General features: G+C 38.6%; 1 protein-coding gene across 1 annotated transcript in view; it reads left to right on the top strand.

Moving 5' to 3' along the window:
* The window catches only part of LOC124242719 (uncharacterized), a 133,149-nt gene that overhangs the window by 34,352 nt on the left and 76,288 nt on the right, over positions 1 to 22,509 (top strand). The window contains exons 8-10 of the mRNA XM_046667948.1: positions 8,922 to 8,992; positions 10,163 to 10,216; positions 11,563 to 11,629. Of these exons, the coding sequence (XP_046523904.1) occupies positions 8,922 to 8,992; positions 10,163 to 10,216; positions 11,563 to 11,629 (192 nt within the window). The remainder of the gene's footprint in view (positions 1 to 8,921; positions 8,993 to 10,162; positions 10,217 to 11,562; positions 11,630 to 22,509) is intronic.

Genomic DNA, 22,509 nt, shown 5'->3' on the forward strand with positions numbered 1-22,509 from the left:
CATTCACCTACTGAAGGACATCTTGGTTGCTTCCAAGTTTTGGTAGTTATGAATAAAGCTGCTATAAACATCTGTGTAAAGGTTTTTGTGTGGATATGAGTTTTCAACTCCTTTAGGTAAATACCAAGAAGTACGATTGCTGGATTGTGTGGTAAGAGTAAGTTTAGTTTTATTAGAAACAGCCAAACTGTCTTCCAAAGTGGCTCTACCATTTTGCATTCCACCAGCAATGAATGAGAGTTCCTCTTGCTCCACATCCTTGTCAGCATTTGGTGTTGTCAGTCTTTTGGATTTTGGCCATTCTAATAGGTATGTAGTGGTATCTCATTGTTTTAATTTGTAATTCCCAGATAACATATGATGTGGAGCATCTTTTTATATGTGTATTTGCCATCTGTGTATCTCTTTGGTGAGGTATCTAAGATCTTTGGCCCATTTTTTAATCAGGTTGTTTGTTTTTTACTGTTGAGTTTTAAAAGTTATTTGTATGTTTTGGATAACAGTCCTTTATCAGATTTGAATTTTGTAAATATTTTCTCCCAGTCTGTGGCTTTTCTTCTCATTCTTGTGGTATTCTTTCTCAGAGCAGAGTTTTTAATGCAGTGTAGCTTATCAGTTATTTCTTTTATGGATATATCTTTGGTGTTCTATCTGAAAAGGCATCACTAGACTCAAAGTCACCAACATTTTCTCCCATTTTATCTTCTGGAAGTTTATAGTTTTGTGTTTTACATTTAGGTCTGTGATCCATTTCAAGTAACATTTGGTGAAGGGTGTAAGGTCTGTGTCTAGATTCCTTTTTTTGCATGTGAATGTGCTGTTGTTCCACACTACTTGTTGAAGAGACTCTTGTTGCTCCATTGCATTGCCTTTGCTCCTTTGTCACAGATCAGTTAACTGTATTTATCAGGGTCTATTTCTGGGCTCTATGCTGTTCCATTGATCTATTTGTCTGTTTTTTCACTAATAAACATTGTCTTGATTACTGTACCTTTATAGTAAGTCGTGAAGTCAGTTAGTGTCAGTCCTCTAACTTTGTCCTTTTCCTTCAATATTGTCTTGGCTGTTATGGGTCTTTTGCCTCTCCATGTAAACTTTAGAATCAGTTTGTCAATATGCACAAAATAACTTACTGGGATTTTTTATTTTAAAGATTTTATTTTTCCTTTTTCTCCCCAAAGCCCCCTGGTACATAGTTGTGTATTTTTAGTTGTGGGTACTTCTAGTTGTGGCATGCAGGACACTGCCTCAGCATGGCTTGATGAGCAGTGCCATGTCCATGCCCAGGATCTGAACCAGCGAAACCCTGGGCCAACGAAGCTGAGCGTGCGAACCCAACCACTCGGCCATGGGGCTGGCCCCCTTGCTGGGATTTGTAATGGGATTGCATTGAATCTATAGCTCAAGTTGGGAAAAACTGACGGCTTGACAGAATTGAGTCTTCTTATCCATAAACATGGAATATGTCTCCATTTATTTAGTTCTACTTTGATATCTTTCATTAGAGTTTTGTTGTTTTCCTCATGTAGCTCCTATATATTTTGTTAGTTTTAGACCTAAGTATTTCAGAAGGTTTTTTTATGATCCAGTCCTCCAAGACCCCTCAGAAGGAATCTATATCATTATATATTATCTTTTTTTTTTTTTTTTTGGCTTATAAACAGCAGAAATTTATTTCTCATAGTTCTGGAGGCTGAGAAGTCCAAGATCAAGGTGCTGGCAGATTCCCTTGTGGTGAGAGCTTCCTGGTTCATTGACCACTGTCTTCTTGCTGTGTCCTCAAGTGGCAGAAGGGACAAGAGAGCTCTCCGGGGTCTCCTTTAAAACAGTACTAATCCTATTCTTTTTTTTTTTTTTTTTTTTTATTAATGTTATGATGGATTACAAGCTTGTGAAATTTCAGTTGTACATTTTTGTTAGTCATGTTGTGGGTACACCACTTCCCCCTCCGTACCCTCCCCCCATCCCCCCTTTTCCCTGGTAACCACCGATCAGATCTCCTTCTCAATATACTAATTTCCACCTATGAGTGGAGTCAGATTATTATATATTATCTTTTAATTTAGTGTCTCAGAGGAGATTTTTAAAAACCTATTTAAGTTTTCTCATTGGTAAAGCTTTATTTTAGTTTTTAATTTTAAAGTTTTTATATGGCTTTTCTTTAGTTTATTACATGAATGAGTTATGCAGCAGATTCCAAATGTTTACCTCCTGTTAACTATACTAACCTGTGACCAAAGACAGAGGAAACTTTTTTTTTGCTCTTTCCATGGAAATCCTGTGTCAGCTTCAGAGAGCCCCAAGGATTAAAACTCTTGTCTTCTATTCATCCTTCGCTGGTCTAATCTCTATGTTTTTTCTTCTTGCATCTGGAGAAGAATTGTTTCTTCATGTTCTAGATGATTGATGACAGGCTCAATGGAGGCAATTTTTCTTTCTAAACCTGCTTTATTAGTTTCTTTTATCACAGTTACTGGTGATCCTTCAGTAATTAGAAAGGATCTTCTATATTTTTACTCTCCTGCCCCATGTTTTTATGTTTTTGATGTCATAATTTACATCTTTTTATCTTGTGTATCCATTAACAAAGTTTTGTAGTTATACTTAATTTTACTACTTTTGCCTTTTAACCTTCATATTAGATTTATAAGTGATTAACCCACCACCATTACACCATTAGATTATTTGATTTTAACTATATATTTCCCTTTATCAATGAGATTTATACTTTCATATGTTTTCTTGTTACTAATTGGTGCCCTTTCATTTCAGCTTAAGAAATTCCTTATAAGGAATTCTTATAAGGCCACTCTAGTGGTGATGAGCTTCTTGGTTTTCGCTTGTGTGGATAACTCTTTATCTCTCCTTCACTTCTGAAGTAGAGTCTTGCCAGGTAGAATATTCTTAGTTGGTAGCATTTCCTTTAAGCACTTTGAATATATTGTGCCACTCCCTTCTGGCCTGCAAAGTTTCTGCTGAAAGATATGCTGATAGTCTTATGGGTATTCCCTTGTACATAACTAGTTGTTTTTCTTTTACTGCTTTTAAGATTCTTGTCTTTAACTTTTGACAATTTAATTACAATGTGTCTTTATAGGGTTCCTTTGGGTCGTCTTATTTATAATTCTCTGGGTTTCCTGGTTCTGGATACCTGTTTCCCGCCCCAGGCTAGGGAAGTTTTCAGCCATTATGTCTTCAAATAAGTTTTCTGTTCCTTTCTTTCTGTTTCTTCTTCTGGGACCCTTACAATGTGAACATTGGTCCACATGATGTTTTTCCATAGTCCCTTAAGCTACGTCACTCCGTTTCGTTCTGTTTCCTTTTTACTGCTCTCATTGAATGAATTGCACTCCTGTGTCTTTGACTTCACCAGTCCTTTCTTTTGCTTCATCTAGTCTGCTGTTGAAACCCTGCATTGAATTTTCCAGTTCAGTTCTATTCTTCAGCTCTGTGATTTCTGTTTGGTACTTTCTTATGTTTTCTGTCTCTTTGTTGAAATTCTCACTTTGTTCATACTATGTTCTCCTCGCCTCAGTGAGCATCTTTATGACTGTTATTTTAACTCTTTATTAGATAAACCACTTATCTCCACTTCCTTAATGTCTTTTTCTGAGGTTTTATCTTGTGTTTTCATTTGAAACATATTCCTTTGTTTCTACATTTTCCTTGACTCTCTGTGTTGGTTTCTATACATTAGATAAATACACATATCTTCCATTCTTGAAGTAGTGGTCTTGGGTAGGAGATGTACCTTATCATTAAACCCTTCCCTAGCTCTTGAGGTTGTCTCTCAAACCCATGTGATTGTCGAAGCAGCCTTATTTGTTCTTAATGGCTTCCATTAGTTGAGACCTGTTACTGTGTCAATGGAAAGAATCTCATCAGCACCTAGATGAGGCAGGCTGATTGTAAGCTGGACCCTTAGGCAGCAGCTTTTAAAGTATGCATATATACCTCTTTCAGGCAAGAACTGGGAGATGGATGTTTCTGTCTGCTCCATTTGCACTGAGCCCTGGTATGATAGCCAGTTAAGAACTGTTTCTTTGTTTGCTACCATCTGTTCAACTCATGTACACAAGCCCCACTGGCTACCAGAGCCAGGTGTTCAAGGGGCATCCCCTGGGCTGCAGCCACAAAATCTGGGGTACCAGCAGTGTGCACAGTCTCTTTCTGGGAGACACTGGCTGCCTGGAGCTAGGCAGAGGGAAGATACAAAGATAGCGCCCACCAACTTACCTGGTCTCTGAAGAGTATTACCATCAGCCCCCTGATATGTGTTAAGTTAGAAGCCTGCCCGTCAGGTTGCAGCTTCTTTCACTGTACAAGTGGTTTCAGTCTGCTACCTCTGCTGGATCCTGGGGGATTAGCCACAGTGAGTCTGTGCAAGCCATTTAACAACTGTCTCTTTTCACTGTAGCCATGGATCTCGTGGATGCAAGCCTTGTTGGCTTTTAAAGCTAGATGTTTTTAAAGGGGACCATCTCTCAGGTGAATGTTTTTAAAGTTGGGATTGCTAGTTGTGGGGTCCAAACCCATCACTCCTCAGGGAGAAGCTGGGAGTTGTGACTTGCCTCCCGGTTGTGTGCCACTGTGCCAGGGTCAGGGCATATGGCGAGATTGTGTCTCAGCCTCTTACTGTTTTTGATGTGGGTTTTTTCTCATTTGCCCAATGTGTTGGAATTGCTCACTTTCTGAATTTCTTTCAGAGGGAATTGTTTCATATGTAGCTGTAGATTCAGTGTGTCCTTGGGAGGAAGTGAGTTCAGGAGTCTCCTACAACACCATCTTGAAATGGACAGCCTGTTTTCGTTTTTAATAACAGGCAATTAACTTCGTTAGACACAAACTGCAAGCTCTGTTTTTTGTGCGCTTCAGTTCTTTTGTTCTTGGCTGGGCTGCTTGTAGTCAACCTACATATACATTGTTTAGAGGTCTGCAAGAGATTTGGGTAGAGCTTATGCATAGAATTTGGAGATACCTCTCTCTCTTTCATCTTATCGGGATTTACTCTTTAATTTTTAGCACCTGTGGTTGCTCCAAACCCTGTAATGTGATTCTCAGGTTAGAAAAACTTTGGATTTTCTGTCAGAATTTTAGCTGCCTTGTGCTGTGTCAGCTTTGGTCATCCTGAGGCTAACAGCCACTAAAAAAGTAGGAAACCACCCTGTATCATTCCCTTCTTTCAAGGATAGACTTCCATCCATAATCTGCATGCTTTTGTTTACTCCGTGGTGCCTTCTGGTAATTTTTTTGTGTGTTTTGCCCAGAGTTTATAGTTATTATTTGGGGGAGGGTCAGTCTGATGGGAGTATACTCAGCTATGTTTAAAAATCTTTTATTCTTAATAAAAATAATTTGTATTTATCCATGTAAATAAATACTTTATTCATATGATTGATATATTTGGTCTCAGTTTTGACATATTCATTTAGGTTAATTTACTATATTTATTATTTTATATTTCCTGTTTTACTACAATATATCTTGGAATTGACCATTTTAGGTAAATTCCATTCTTTTATTTATTTTTTAAGGACTCCAGTGATACCTATGTTGCTTGTCTTCGTCGGTCTTTTATATTTATCACTATCTCTGATCCTGTTTACCTTTATCTTCATTTTTGCTTCATTTTATTTATTTTTCTCATTCTGTCTTCTGTATCTCTTGGTATACTTTTGGTCATCTCTCTTTCTTGGGCACCTTCTGATTTAGTCTTTATTTCTGAGATAATTTTATTGTTTTTTCCAATAGCTTTCCTGAATATGATCAGTTTTTGTTTCACATCTTCTCTTACAGTATTTTGTTATAATTTTCCTCTGTTTCTTGGCTGGGGCTGGATTGTTTTGTTGTGTTTTCAACTCCGGAAAAGTTTTGATTTTCATTGTATACTTTTCTATTTATGGTAACTTGTATGGACACTGAGTTCTTTTTTATTTTTATTTCTCATATTTATTTTTGTTGGATTTTCCTGGACCAGTGATCTCATGTTAAATGTTTCCTCTGCTATTCCTACAGTGAAATGCAGTTTCTTTAATTAATGGTACTTTTTTTTTGGTCTGTCTTCTTTGAATTGTTTCTTACTATATAATATTTATATAAATATAATGATATTATATAAATATAGTAATATTTATATAATATCATAATACTTATAATGTTAATTATAAATATTTATAATGTTAATTATAATTATTAATTATAATAATACAATTTTAATAGAGCCCTTACTTTTAGCCAATTCCTTCTTTTCGTCACCACCAAACTTATAAGGGATGTCTCACTCTCCTTCCTTCACTCTGGGAATAGTGCTCTCCCCATATTGCCACCCATGATTCAGTATGCTTTTGAAGCTCCTGTGCTTAAAATGTCCAAAAGCCAGAACTCTGATCCACTAAGTCTCAGATGTTCTCTCAGAATTTCTGCACTCAGAGGAGGGCCTTTTCCCTCTGGAAGCAAGACCTTAGATGACGTTATATGGTGTTTTACCATTAACACTGTTTCACTACCATTAAGACCACACTGCACTTTTCACCCTTTCTGTAGCCTCACCCAGAGTCTTTGCTTAGAAATCTCTGAAACCCTCTGTTGACATCTGATGTTTATTTACCCACTTAAAATAAAATAAAAATTTGTAGTTACTCTGTTTCCTAGTTAATATTGTAGACGTGGGTAATGGGTGATTTTGTTTTCTTTCTTTTTTGGTGGTTTCCAGGAAGATATGTGGAGGAAATTGCATTTAGAAGTGTATTTTTATTCTGTGACACCTTGTTACATGTAAAAGAATCAACATTATCAACCTGAACTTTTTTAGCTGTTTGAATTTCCTTTTCTTTTTAGTGAATGACATTTATTAGGGATGAATGTTAAGAATAGTTAAAAAGAATTGCCTATATTTAAATACGTGAATCCACCATTTCTCCTGTAAATATTCTCTATCAATACTCATTTTGCCCTCCCTGGATCATCCCTAGAGCAGTGACTTCTTCAAAAATAGTCAAGAGATAAAGGAGGCAAAGTCATGAGACAAAAGTATATATCAGTTAACACTGTCCTACTTTACAAATAGTTTTATTCAAAACATCTCAACAAGGACCAAAATGCCCCATTTCTAAGTTCTATACTTTACACTTATCAGAAATGTGTTGGATACAGGAAACCCTACTGTGAGTTAATGGCTGCTTTGGTTAACCTAGAGGAGGCTTCACCAAAACAGTATTTCATGTTGTCCTTTTTTTTGATGCCCTGGAAGTTTTTATACTTGAGGGGAATACACTACAGTAAAATTATAGGTGTATGAAGAGTAGACCTTTCTTTTGAATAGTAGGAGGAAGGACTGTTTGAAAAGAGAAATTGAACAAAGCTAATAAAAAGTATGCATAGAAGTTGAGGATCTGAAAGTTAATTCCTGTGTACTTACTGCTAAAATTGTGCACACCTTAGGGGTACACGTACCCTAGTTTGAAGCCCCCTACCCTAGTGAAACACTTGAATATGTGGACAAGGAGATGTAATAGAAGGGTCATTGCAGCCTGTTCTAACAGTAAAAGGTTGCAGAAATCTGAATGTCCATCAAAGGAGAATGGATAAACAATTTGTGGAATTTGCATACAATTCGTTATTCAGCTTTAGTGGAAATGAGTGAACTACAACTACATATTTCTCGTGGATATCTCAAAAAACATAATACTAAATCAAAAAGCAAGTTATAGAACCCAATATTCAATGTGATGTAATTTATATAAGGTTTAAATATATGGAAGACAGTACTGTTCATATTGACTACTTTATACATAAATAGTAAATGTGTAAAAACATGCTCCAGAATAAAGCACTAATTTTAGAGTAGTGATTATTTTGGGGGAGCTGTGGAGGAGAATGGGATTAGGAAGGGCTATATAAAGAGTTTCAATTTTATCTGTATTGTTTTATTTAGTTTTGAAAAAGTTCCATAGTAAATAAATATATCAGTTGAGAATTATATTAGGCTACTTATAATAGAGACCCAGTTACAGTGACTTAAACACATAAAAATTTATTTATTTATTTTTAAAGATTTTATTTTTCCTTTTTCTCCCCAAAGCCCCCAGGAATATAGTTGTGTATTTTTAGTTGTGGGTCCATTCTAGTTGTGGCATGTGGGACACCGCCCCAGCATGGCCCGAAGAGCGGTGCCATGTCCGTGCCCAGGGCCCGAACCGGTGAAACCCTGGGCCGCTGAAGCAGAGCACACAAACTTAACCACTTGGCCATGGGACCGGCCCCCTAAAGTTTTTTTTATATAAACAGACTTAAAGAGAAATATGGTCCAGCACCATTTTAGTGGCTCCACAGTATCATCAGGGACCTGGATGCTTCTTTCTGTTTCAACTTTTATTGTGCATGGCTTTCTTCCTAATGTCACAAGATGGCTGATAGAGCCATACCTGGGTTTGAGATCAGAAGCAGGTGGAGGGAAGGAAGGGCCAAAAAAGAGTCTGCTCCAACTAGCTGTCCCCCTTTAATGAGCTTTCCTGGAAATCCCTTATCCCAACAAAAACTTTTGCTTACAAATAATTTTCCATAAGATAATCAGAGTCACATCAAGGTATAAGGGAGTTGAGAAGGTATAGTCTTTTCTGGGCACATTGGTACCTTTAATAAAATCAGAACTGTCATATTAGTGCAAAAAGAGAGAAAGAATATCATATGGGTAGCTAGTCTCTGCCTCATCTGGGCAATGCTAAAAGTTCGCAGGCCTGAGTTAGGAGTACCTGTGAATTTGTTGTATTATTCTCCAAAATTCTCTGTACACTTGAAATAGTTCAGATTAGGTTCTTAAAAGAATGAATGAATGAGTCAGTTAATGATAGTTCTGTGTTTGGGGTCTGCAGGTAGTTAGGGGTAAAGTGAGACTGTATTCATTCTCAGGTTCTATTTCCTAGATGAAGCGATCCAGAGTCTTTAATATCACCTCAGCTTCTGCCCACCCATCCAAAGTCAGGGTCAGCCAAAGGTAATCTGGGGTGGGGTGGTTTGGCATCTCTCCCTATAACCTTACTCATATATGTGAGATTTCTCTGCTCTGGACGTTCATTTGGTGTCTCTCCATTTGTTTACTGTTTGTCTCTCACACTGTCCCTAGGTGTAACTCTTTGTGCCTACCTACATGTGGGCCTATGTGTAATTGTGTGCAATTTGTATTTGTTTATGGGCCCCAGGAGTGATTTTGTCCTAGCTTGAATACACTCCTTTTTATTATGGTTTAACTAGTTTTGAGTTTTACTTAAAAATTTGGGAGGGGCTTGTTATATCACAAAAAAAGACACAGGACTAAAATCTTGAAGACTTCAGTTATATTCTCAGCTCTGCCACTTACTGACTTTATAAACTTGGGCAATTTACTTCCTCAGTATTGTCTCAGTATTGTCATTATCAGATGAGAGAATTAGAATGGAAGAGTTACAAGGACCCTGTGAATGCTGACATTGTGAGGATTCTGAATGTCCTCATATGGCATTGCTAAGCCAGAAATGACAGTTGCGGCACAGTGTCCAGAGGAGAGAGGAATGATCTCTGAACCACTTCAAATCCTCCTCTTATTTCTGCCCTATCTGTTTCTTCTGACTCACATTGGTCCTCTTTTCTCTACTCCCCATGCTTTCTTCTTGTACCTCGTTTTCTCCATCCAGTGTATTTCTGATGGAAGAGGTATGAGGTATCTGAGTCAACCTGAGTGGGGCATCTTTGTCTTTCCCCTTTTCTTGCCCTTTCCCATCTGGCAGTTGAGCCATTGTTACCTCTACCCTGAAGCTTTCTATTCTCTATCTTGGGGACACTGACCTTGAAATGTCAGGAGCTCCACTTCTATGCCCCTTCCCACAGAAACCTACCCAGTCTGTTGTTTGCCACTTCTTTCTGTGGGTCCACAAATGGCTGGTGGTTTAAGAGCATGAGCCCAGGAATGAGAAAGCCTGGTTGTAAATCCGACCTTTGCCACTTTCTAGCTGTGTGACCTTGGATAAGTTCTATATACTGTCTTATCCTTAGTTTCCTCATCCAGATGCAGGTGCTAGATAAGCTGCTTATTTTGTCTTCATTTAGGAGCAGGCCTGTGAAGGAAGAGTTCCTGGGCTGGTTTGAAGGCTGCCCACCTAACTAACCATGTCTGTTTTTTCACTGCCAGGTTGCTGATTGTGGTATTGGAGAATTCTTTGAACCTCATTTGGATTATTTTTTGGTAAGGGCAAAATGTTCTTTCTTTGGACTGTGTTTCAAGTGGCAGGAGAAGGTCAGAGTTCATATGGGAGGTTTGGTTTCTAGCTCAGAGGCCTCTAAATTCTCAAGGATAAATCTCTGAGGACTGTTTTAAAATCAGACCCAGAAGAGAAAACAGTTTTTACCTCCATCTAATGTGATACTTTCTTCACTAGGCACCTGGAATTGAGATGAATTCTTGGGATGGAAAGTGATGGAGAGAGAACTACACAGAATCCTTTGCTCCCACTTGTGGCCCTACTTGTGCTAGGTTCCCCTGCCTCTCTCTTCAGGCAGACCTCACTTTTCTGTGAACAGGAGGAGCACTTGAGTCTATTGCTCTGAGCTCCAGTACTTTAGCCCAGCACAAGCCCTAGTGTGGCTGAGCCAAACACAGGGAGAAGATAGATGTTTTGTGCTTTGGGAGAGACAAGCTGAATTAGCAAACTGAAAAACGTATGTTCCTTTAGCACCTTTGATGTGCTGGTTACTCTCCTGGGAACTAGGGATAGGAAGGCAAAGAAGACAGTGTCAGTTCCCATACAGAGACCACAGTTTTTTGGGAGACATACATATGAACAGCTACTTTCAAAATAATTGAGTAAGTGCTATAAAGGAGGTATGTACATCGTGGTCCTGGGACCCAGTGAACAGGCATGTGGCCTGAAATTCAGAGACTCCCTGGAAGAGCTAGGTCTGAGCTAAGATTTTTCCTTTAAACCTATCCCCTCATAAGAAGATGCTGCAGCAATCAAAGCCCTCTCACTGCTGCCAGAATATAGGCTGAAAGCAGCCATCTCTACAGTCAAAATCTATCCACTGGTTATAGGATTCTGGGAAACCACATTCTTGGTGCTGCAGGAACACCCTTCACTGAGGAAACCACATAAACCTTGAAAGCAAAAGCCAGACTCTCCCTATGGATAAGCCCCCTTTGTGATTCCACTCTGAATTGTTCCTGACCTGGCCAGCCCTAAGATCAAATGTTTTGCAGGAGTGGCATGCATTCCTTTTTAGCCATGCTTTCTGACCCACTTCCTCTGTTGAGTTTTCTGTCTCCATCATGGACAACTACATGGATTGGCGGTTTGTTCTATGAATGCATCACTTAGTTCCTGTATCTTCTCTTCCTGCCTGGGTTCCAGTCTCACCTGCTTGTCTGCTCATGTCCATACTGAAGGGGTGGGGTGACCTCCATTTGGTTGTGATAGGTTTCTCATTCTCATATTACATCCTTAATTATAATGGATGGGAAAGCAGCTGTTTCTCATGCTTCTTAACTAGTTTAAGCCTAAAACCTGGATATTCACTCTTACTTAAATTTCACAGGGATTTGAGGACAAGCCTTTTGGAGCCTGATGAGACAGGGAATCGTGTGGCCACATTCATGAGCTATGTAAGTATGGGTGATACTGGATTGCTCCATAGGCACACCAAGCATGGGCTGGAAGGGCCCCCACTGAATCAAAATATTGAGGGTTGGGATCCAGGAATTTCTATATTTAAAAACACCCCAGGAGATTCTGATGATCAAACTCATATAAGAGCTGCTATCACTTATTGATTAGAAGTAGAGGGAGGGGCCTGGCCTCGTGGCCAAGTGGTTAAGTTCGTGCGCTCTGCCTCAGTGGCCCAGGGTCTCGCCAGTTCGGATCCTGGGCACGGACATGGCACCGCTCATCAGGCCATGTTGAGGCAGCACCCCACATGCCACAACCGGAAAGACCCACAACCAAAAAAATACACAACTATGTACTGGAGAGATTCGCGGAGAAAAAGCAAAAAACAAAAAAAAAGAAGCAGAGGGAGAAAGAGGGGAAGGGAAGAGTCTCAGAATTACCTGAGGGACTTTTTCATATCACACAGCGCCTCTTCATTCTATTACTCCTTATGTTGCCAGTCTCTCCACTGAAGGGTAAAGATCTAGAACCATTGGTTTTGCCAACCAGGTATGATTTCTTCCTCTGGCCTAGGACTAATTTTTTAATTCTTAAAATAGTTATTGAATTTTTAAGCTAATTTTAAAAATAAACAATGAGGGGGAGGGGTCAGCCCCACAGCCGAGTGGTTGAGTTTGCCCACTCGGCTTAGGCAGCCCTGGGTTTCATTGGTGTGGATCCTTGGGGTGGACATGGCACCACTCATCAAACCATGCTGAGGCAGCGTCCCACATAGCACAACTAGAAGAACCCACAACTAGAATATACAACTATGTCTTGGGGGGCTTTGGGGAGAAGAAGAAGAAGAAAAGAAAGTAGATTGGCAACAGATGTTAGCTCAGGTGCCAATCTTTAAAAAAACAAATAAAATCAATGAGGGGAAAAAACCTCAGGATTCCTAGATATATATACCAGGTATTTTTCTACTGTCTTTCTTTCTCCACCCCAAATTGTATTGTTACACTACTTTTAAGATTTCTTAATTCCAAAGTTATAGCAGATATAGACCTCCACTTTTATGGGAGACAGTCCCAGTGAATTTCGCTCGTAAATAGTGACGGCTTTAAAGGGGGAAGATTTCTGACTCATTCTAATTCATTCTTTTTGAAAAGAAATAATTGGAAATATTGAAATTCTGTCATACTGCTTTACCCAAATTGAGGTTGGTACAAAATGAAGATCCTTCTATGTTCTCTTAATCATAGCATCATTGATGAGCAGAAAAAGAAACTTGATTTTGACAGAGGTTTTTTTCAGGATTTTTTTTTTTTTGGTGAGAAAGATTGTCCCTGAGCTAACGTCTGTTGCCAATCTTCCTCTTTTTGCTTGAGGAAGATTGTCCCTGAGCTAACATCTGTTGCAGTCTGCCTCCATTTTGTATGTGGGATGCTGCTACAGCGTGGCTTGATGAGCGGTGTGTAGGTCCATGCCCAAGATCCAAACCTGTGAACTCCAGGTCGCCAAAGCAGAGCACGGAAACTTAACCACTACGCCACTGAGCCAGCCCCTCAGGAATTTTCTGAGCATGACTTGTTCTGTTTGTTGCAATGCATGACTATAATTTGGAAAATGGACATGGGTGGTCTGCTTTAGTACAATGGACAATAGTCATAATGTGTGAATTTCTTGTTTTCTCCAAGATAAAGTAGGAAAAAAATCATTAATTACAAAATGAATGTAGGGCATTTTCGGCTATATTTCGGCTAGAACTATTGTTCTAGGTACATATTATCCACAGCAAAACCCCACATCTTTTCTCCAGCATGAACAGTGGAACAGTGTCTTTACGGTCCCTCAAGAAGCGTCAGTAAAGAATTTAGAAGAGAGGATGGTACAGAAATGTAATTTGGGTGCTGTTGTGAATTGAGTATGTTCCCGTCTCTCCCAGTCTTTGCTGCTGCCTTGAATATTTGAGAGTTGTTCTGTTTGCTTCTCTAAGAATTACACAGACAAGAGGTGGTAGATATAATAATTAAAGCTGATGCTAATTATAGTTCACTTTCTTTGCCGTCAGCTGTGGCTTCGGTGTTGCTTGCCACATTCTTAGAACAGTTGTGATATTTGTCATTTACTTTTGTGTCAGTGATACAATGGAAAGAGCAAGGCATTTAGTAGCCAGAAACCATGATTCTGATGCTGAATCTGCTGGAAATTTGCTGCGTTCGTTTGGCAAGTTATTTCCTTTAGGTTTTTTTGGTCCCCATTAGCTTACTGGTCAGCTGAAGGTGTTGAAATAACCTGTTCTTAACTTCAGTCTAGTTTTGTTAGTCTCTGTAACACAGTCATTTAGCAAATATTTACTTGACACATACAATGTGTCAGACATTGTTTCAGGTGCTGAAGATAGTACAACGAAAAGAACCACCAGTTTCCACCCTTGTGAAGATTTAAATTCCAGGGTGGAATTGAACAATAAATAAGAAAATTAAAAATCAATAAGTAAATTGAATACATATTTTAGAGTCTTATTAAGTAATTAATTAGAGTGATGTAAGGCAAAATAACTGTTATGGAAGAGTTTGTTGATCAGGGAAGGCCTCTTTTAAGGAGGTGACATTGGAATGATAATGAGCCAGCTGTGTGAAAGATCTGGAAGATGCATATTCAGAGGCAAAAAGAATAGCAAGCGCAAAGTCAGGGGAAAACTTGGCGAAAAATATTTTGCAGGTAGCCCTTTCTGTTTTAGCCACCATTTTTCTAGAGTTGCAAGAATCCAATCTCAGACAATCCTGGTCTCCCAACCCTTAGTTATGGCAGTTGTTTCACTGTTTCAAAGAGACTTGCATGGTAACAAAGCATTGGAACATGCTCATTTGGACCTTGAGTCATTATCATGTCACTACACAGGAAATTGCTAAAATGTCCTTCATTCTTGTGTCAGGCTTGCACCTCTGCTGGAGTGGGTAGCATACCTATTAGGCTGACCCAAACTCTCATCCTTGAGGAGTCTGAGCCCCTATTGACCATTAACTTTTGAGACCATTGATGACAAACTTGTCCATTTACCATTAAAATTTAATAGGAGGGTTCTAAGAAACCCTCCAATAAATCACCTGAGTGCCATATTCTTTCCTGTCTCCATTATGTAACATCAACACTCTCTCCTCTTGATGATCAGAATCAATGACCCCTGCCAGTAAATTGACTCCTTTCATTGCTTGCTGATCTCTTGGCATGAAGTGCTCAAAGTGACAGTGCATTAGCTATAGCTTAAATTTCAGTGGGACTCTCTGTATCCCATAGTAGAAGCATTCCTTTCTGGAAACCAGGTCCTGTAGAGCATTGCTGTCAAATAGAACATTCTGCAATAGTGGAAATGGTCCGTATTTGTCCTGTTTAATATGGCAACCACTTTCTTAGGTGGCTGTTGTTGAGCACTTGAAATATGACTAGTAGGACTGAGGAACTGAATTTTTTTTTTTAAGATTGACACCTGAGCTAACAACTGTTGCCAATCTTCCTCTTTTTTTCCTGCTTTTTCTCCCCAAATCCCCCCAGTAATAGTTGTATATTTTTTTTTAGTCATGGGTGCTTCTAGGTGTGGCATGTGACATGCTGCCTCAGCGTGGCCGGACGAGTGGTGCCATATCCACGCCCAGGATTCGAACTGGTGAAACCGTGGGCCGCCGAAGTGGAGTGCGCAAACTTAACCACTTGGCCATGGGGCCGGCCCCCTGAATTTTTAATTTAACTTAATTACATTTAAATTTAAACAGCTACACATGACTAGTGGCTACCTTATTGGACAGTGTAGCTCTAGACCCACAGAGCCTAAAATGTAGAGATAGGAAACAGAGATTGTCCAAGTAGGCAACTCTGAATGGCAGTAAGTGTAGCCATTCCTATTTCCATCCCTAGGTTCCCAGATCCATGTGTTCTACATATTATGGTTTTCAATTTGGGGTGTATAATGCATCCTGGAAGATGGCCCTCTCTTTGCAGGGTATAATATTCAAGCTAACACCTTACCTGAATCTTCAAGAGACCGTTCCTCTACTAAATCAGGCTACCAGTTTCTGGGTGGTAGACTGTGTGATAGGACCAGTGGACCCTTTGAGCATAGCTAGATTCGTTTTGGTAAGTCATAAGATACAAAGGATGAGAACTAAACCCTGCAAAAATTCAGGGTTTTTCCATATTAGTGAAGTCTTTAGGAATCCAGTAGTTGGTCCAAAGCAGCGTATTCCATAATTCAGAAAACTGCTCCTACCCATTTACCAGCAAAAAGAGAAGTTGGCCAGCTTTAGATGTGTCCCATAGCAGGAAAGGGCCTCACAGTAAGTTGAGGCTGTGATACAAGTAGCTCTGCCATACAACCAGGAATACCCGAAACCACTAGAGGTATGTGTGGTGGCAAATGAAGCCATGTGGAGTATCTGGCAAACCAAAATAGAAGGATCACCCTTTGGGCTCTGGACTGAGGCTGTGTCCTCAGCAGGAACCTCATTCAAAAACTATACACCATTCAATGGGGTCGGCCCTGTGGCCGAGTGGTTAAGTTTGCGCGCTCTGCTGCGGTGGCCCATGGTTTTGGTGGTTCGGATCCTGGGTGCAGACATGGCGCCTTTCATTGAGCCACCCTGGGGCGGCATCCCACATGCCACAACTAGAAGGACCCACAACTAAAAATATACCAGTATGGGGCTGGCCCCGTGGCCGAGTGGTTAAGTTCGCGCTCTCCGCTGCAGGCGGCCCAGTGTTTCGTTGGTTCGAATCCTGGGCGCGGACATGGCACTGCTCATCAAACCACGCTGAGGCAGCGTCCCACATGCCACAACTAGAAGGACCCACAACGAAGAATATACAACTATGTACCGGGGGGCTTTGGGGAGAAAAAGGAAAAAAATAAAAATCTTTAAAAAAAAAAAAAAAAAATACCAGTATGTACCGGGGGGCTTTGGGGAGAAAAAGGAAAAATAAAATCTTTAAAAAGAAAACAGCCCCAACTAGAAGGACCCACAACTAAAATATATACGACTATGTACTGGGGGGATTTGGGGAGAAAAAGCAGAAAGGAAAAAAAAAGAAAAAGAAAAAAACAAAACAAAACTATACACCATTCAAAATCAGCCCTTGCCATACTCCTGGCCCTGTTAGACATGAAGAATTTAACCGTGGAACATTGAATGATTGTGCAACAGAGCTGCCCATCATGAGTTCGAGTCTGTCAGATCTACCAAGTCGTAAGATAGGGCCGGACCAGCAGCAGTCCTCCTAAGATGGAAGTAGGAAATGGCTGAGATGGATTCATGGATGAGTTAGTTCCAATATGGGTGCAAGCTGAAAATGCACTCCTACTGGTAATGGTCGTGAAAAGCAGTGTTTTTGGAAATCTTTCTAGTGGTCAGAGCTCTGAGTTGTTCACATTGTGTAAAAAAGGTTTGGGCCAAGGTAAGAATAAACACAGACTCACTCCAGTTTTACATGTCACGAGGCAGGTCCCCCCCCACCCAACACACACACCCCTTGCCTTGAACCAGCACATCCTTAGGATCCAGACCCAATAATGAGATCCTGATGGAACATGTTAACTAGGTCCTATAGCTTCTTCAGTATATAGTCTCTGTTTTCCCTTCTCAGGCCTACCAGTTCTTCAGTCAGGTTATATTGTTACTTACCATAGTTATTGGTATAGTGACCAGAAGGGGAGATGGAAATAGAGTCTAACGGGTCTGCACGTGGTTTGGCAAGGCTGAGACCTCTCCATCATCTTCAAAGATGGAGTAGGTCTAACCTTTTAAAATTTTTATTTTTTTAAATTGAGATGTAATTCACATACCATAAAATTTACTCTTTAAAAGTGTACAATTCAGTGGTTTTTAGTATATTGCACAGCAAGGGTATGCAACCATCACTACTGTCTAATTCCAGAAACCAGAATTCCACTATCTAATTCTGGTTTCCATCATGCCAAAAATAAGCTCTGTGTCCATTAGTAGTCATTCCCCATTCTCCTCTCCCGGATCCTGTCTCAGTACCTAGCAAACACTAATCTGTTTTCTGCCTGTGTGGATTTGTTTATCATAGATGTTTTATACAAATAGAAACATAAAACGTGATCTTTTGTGTCTGGCTTCTTTCACCTAACATAGTGTTTTCAAGCTTCATCCATTTTGTAGCATGTATCAGTATTTCATTACTTTTTATAGCTGAATAATATGCCATTGTGTGGATATGCCACATTTTTTAAATCCATTCATCAGGTGATGGACATTTCGGTTGTTTCCACTTGTGTGTGTGTGTGTGTGTGAGGAAGATTGTCGCTGAGCTAACATCTGTGCCAGTCTTCTTCTATTTAATGTGAGATGCCCACATAGTGTGGCCCGACAAGCAGTGTCCGGTCCGTGCTCAGGATCTGAACCCGTGAACCCTGGGCCACCAAAGTAGAACACACAAACCCAACTACTACACCACCAGGCCAGCCCCACCCACTTTTTGACTATTGTGAATAATGCTGCTATGAACATTTGTGTACAGATTTTTGTGTGAACATATATTTTCAATTCTCTTGTGTATCCTACGAGTAGAATTACTGAGTCATATGGTAACTCTATGTTTAACTTTTTTAGAAACGGTTACACTGTTTTCTACAGCAATTGCACCATTTTACATTCCCACTATCAATCTGTGAGGGTTCTCATTTCTTCACACCTTGCCAAAACTTACTATTTTTTGCTTTTTATTATTATCGTCATCCTATGGTGTGTGATGTGTTACCTTATTGTGGTTTATATTTACATTTCCCTGATGACTAATGATGTTGAGCATCTTTTCATGTTTTTCTTGGCCATTTGTTTATCTTCTTTGGAGAAAGGTCTATTCAAATGTTTTGTCCACTTTTAAATTAGATTGTCTTTTTATTGAGTTATAAGATATATATATATTGAGTTATAAAATATGTTCTTTTTATACTCTGGATACTAGATCCTTATCAGATATATAATTTGAAAATATTTCTTCCATTCTGTGAAATGTCATCTGCAAATATGGATAGTTTTACTTGTTCCTTCCCAGTGTGAATGCTTTTATTTCTTTTTCTTGCCTAATTGCCCTGGCTAGAACCTCCAGTCCAATGTTGTGTAGAATGGGTGTTGACAACAAATGTGTTGCCTAGCCTGGGTTGTCTTCACTTTTTTAGTGGTGTCCTTTGACACACAAATGTTTTTAATTTTGATGAAGTCCACTTTATCTATTTTTTTCTTTGATTGCTTGTACTTTATGTGTCACATCTAAGAAACCTAATCCAAGGTTACAAAAATTACACCTGTATTTTCTCCTAAGAATGTTATAATTTTAGCTCTTACATTTAAGTCTATGATACATTTAGAGTCAATTTTTGTATATGGTGTGAGGTAGGGGTCCGACTTTATTCTTTTACACTTGGATATCCACTTGTCCCAGCACCATTTGTTGAAAAGACTATTCTTTTCCTATTGAATTGTCTTGGTATCTTTGTCAGAAATCAGTTGACCAGAGATATCTGGGTTTATTTCCGGACTCAAAATTATGTACCATTGACCTATATGTCTATCCTTATGCCAGTATCACGCTGTTTTGATTAGTGTAGCTTTATAGTAGGTTTTGAAATCAATAAGTGTGAGTCCTTCAACCTTATTCTTCTTTTCCAAGATTTTTGGCTATTCTGGGTCCCTTGCATTTCCATGGGAATTTTAGAATAGGTTTTCCATTTCTAGAAACAAGGGAGTTATAATTTTGATAAGGATTACGTTGAATCTGTAGATCACTTTGGAGAGTATTGCTGTACTCCAATCCATGAATATGGGATGTCTTTCCATTTACTGTATTAGGTCTTCTTTGCTTTCTTTCAGCAATGCTTTATAGATTTCAGTATACAAGTCTTGCACTTCTTTTGTTAACAGTATTTTATTCTTTTTGGTACTATTGTAAATCAAATGGTTTTCTTAATTTCCTTTTCATATTGTTCATTGCTAGTGTATAGGAATACAACTGATCTTTGTATACTGATCATATTTCATACAATCTTGCTAAACTTGTTAGCTCTAATATGTTTTTTTTTTTCTGGATTCCTTAGGATATTCTATATACAAGATCATGTCATCTGCAAATATGGATAGTTTTACTTGTTCCTTCCCAGTGTGAATGCTTTTATTTCTTTTTCTTGCCTAATTGCCCTGGCTAGAACCTCCAGTCCAATGTTGTGTAGAATGGGTGTTGACAACAAATGTGTTGCCTAGCCTGGTGAATATTCCATGTACACTTGAGAAGAATGTATATTCTATTGTTGTTGGAGTGTTAATCTGAACTTGATTGTTATAAGTTAAGATGGAGTAGAGTGCTCTATAGATGTCTGCCAGGTCTATTTGACTTATAGTGTTGTTCAAGGCTTCTATTTAATTGCTTATCTTTTATCCATTATTGAAGTCTCCAACTATTATTATTGAATTTTCTATATTCTCTCTTCAATTATGTCAGTTTTTGCTTCATGTATTTGGGGCTCTATTTTTAGTTGCATATATGATTGTAATTGTTATGTCCTTCTTTTGGATGGTTGACTCTTTTGTCATTATAACATACCTTTCTTTGTCTCAGTAACAATTTTTCTCTTAAAGTCTGTTTTATCTGATTTCACTATAGCCATTCTAGCTCTCCTTTGGGTGCTATTTGCATGGTATATCTTTTTTAACTTGTTTACTTTCAACCTGTTCATGTATTTGAATTTTGTGTATCTTTTGTAGATAACATATAAATTGGATCATATTGTATTATCTGTCCTGCCAGTCTCTACCTTTTATTCAGAGAGTTTAATCTATTTACATTTAATGTAATTATTGATAAGATAGTATTTGCTATTTACTTTTCATACATCTCATGTCTTTTTTGTTCCTTTGTTCTTCCACTATGGTCTTCTTTTGTGTTAATTAGATATCTTCTAGGGTAACATTTTTATTTTCTTAAAATGTTTTTTATTATATATTTTTGAGTTATTTTCTTAGTGGTTACCATGGGAATTACAATTAACATTTTAATTTACAATAGTTTGAATTAATACTAACATATTTTCAATAGTATACAAAAACTTTATTCCTTCATGGTTCTGTTCCCCTATTCCTTTATTGTTGTCATGTATTACATCTTTATATATTTTGTGCCCATCAACACAGATTTATAATTATTGCTTTATGCAGTTGTCTCTTAAATCAGATAGGAGAAAAAAGTATTAGAAATGCATTTATGCTGTCTTTTATATTTACCTGTGTAGATACCTTTAGTGGTGCTCTTTATCTCTTTGTGTAGATTTGAGTTACTTTCTAGTGTCCTTTCATTTCAGCCTGGAGGATTTCTTTTAATATTTTTTTTAGAACAAGTTTGCTAGTGACAAATTGTCTGTTTTTGTTTATCTGGGAATGTTTATAATTCTCCTTCATTTTTGAAGGATAGTTTTGCTAGATATAGAATTTTTGGTTGACAGATTTTTTTCCCCCTTTGGTTGACTATATCATTTCACTGCCTTCTGGTTTCCAAGGTTTCTGATAAGAAATTAGCTGTTAATCTTATTGAAGATCCCTTGTGCATGAATCGTTTCCCTGTGGTTGCTTTCAAGATACTCTCTTTGTCTTTGGACAGTTGATTATGATGTGTCTAGGTGTGGAGGTCTTTGTGTTTATCCTATTTGGAGTTTGTTGAGTTTCTTGGAGGTGTAGATTTATGGTTTTTCATCAAACTTTATATGTAACTGAGGACTTTTCCTGAACAAAAACAAAGCCCATGCTCTTCATATGTGGCATCTCTTTGGAGTTCAGAATTGTGTTTTCCAGGGACTGTTCTGATTTGTTTCCTCAAAACCAACTCCAGGATGTGTTCTGATAGGCCTTCTCTTTCCATGGGACAGTCTTGTTCTGGTATAACTTTCTGCGGAGTGGGAAAGGTGACCACCTAACAAGACATGCTGGCTGCCCCGTGCTTATGGGCTGCAAGTGGGGTGAGTGGTCTAAGATGTGGGGTTAGCCATGGTGGCCTCAGACTGGGCTTTGGTGGTTGGGCTCAGACTCTGAGCTGGAAGTGAACTGTTGCCAAATTCTTATAAAGCCAAGACAGTTTCCTTTCATTCATTTGCAGTACAATTAGTAAGCCGTCAATGTAAGTTTGACTAAGTTGGATTAATATGTCATAGTCTGGATTTTATCGTTTTCCCTTTATCCTGGTGGTGGTTTTTTTAATTTTCATACAGTAAAATTTACTCTTTGTAATGTTCAGTTCTCTGGTATTTGTTAATTACATAAAGTCATGTATCTACCACCATAGTTCCATAGAACAGTTCCATCACCCCAACAATTCCCTCATCATCCCCTTTAGAGTCAACCTTTCTTCCCAGCCTCAACCCTTGCTGGCAACCACTGATCTGTTTTCCATCCTTAGAACTTTGCCTTTTCCAGAGGTTCATATAAATGGAGTCATACAGAATGTACCCTTTTGAGTCTGGTTTCTTTTGCTTAGTGTAATGCATTTGATATTCATTCATGTTGTGTCAGTAGTTTGTTCCTTTTAGTTAATGAGTAGTATTCCATTGTATAGATGTACCACTATTTGTGTATTTATTCACTAGTTGAAGGGCTTATGGGTTTTTTCTAGTTTTTAGTGATTGTGAATAAAGCCACTACAAATATTTGATGCAAGTTTTTGTGTGAGCATAAGTTTTCAACTCTTAGGTAAATATCAATAAGCAGGATTACTGAGTTGTATTATAAGTGTTGTGTGTGTATATATATATATATATTTTAAGAACTGCCCAAACTGTTTTCCAAAATACTTTTGCTTTCCTGCAAGCAATATATGAGAATTCTAGTTGTTCCACATC

The sequence above is a fragment of the Equus quagga genome, chromosome 7 (assembly GCF_021613505.1).
Source record: "Equus quagga isolate Etosha38 chromosome 7, UCLA_HA_Equagga_1.0, whole genome shotgun sequence".
Classification (NCBI taxonomy): domain Eukaryota; kingdom Metazoa; phylum Chordata; class Mammalia; order Perissodactyla; family Equidae; genus Equus; species Equus quagga.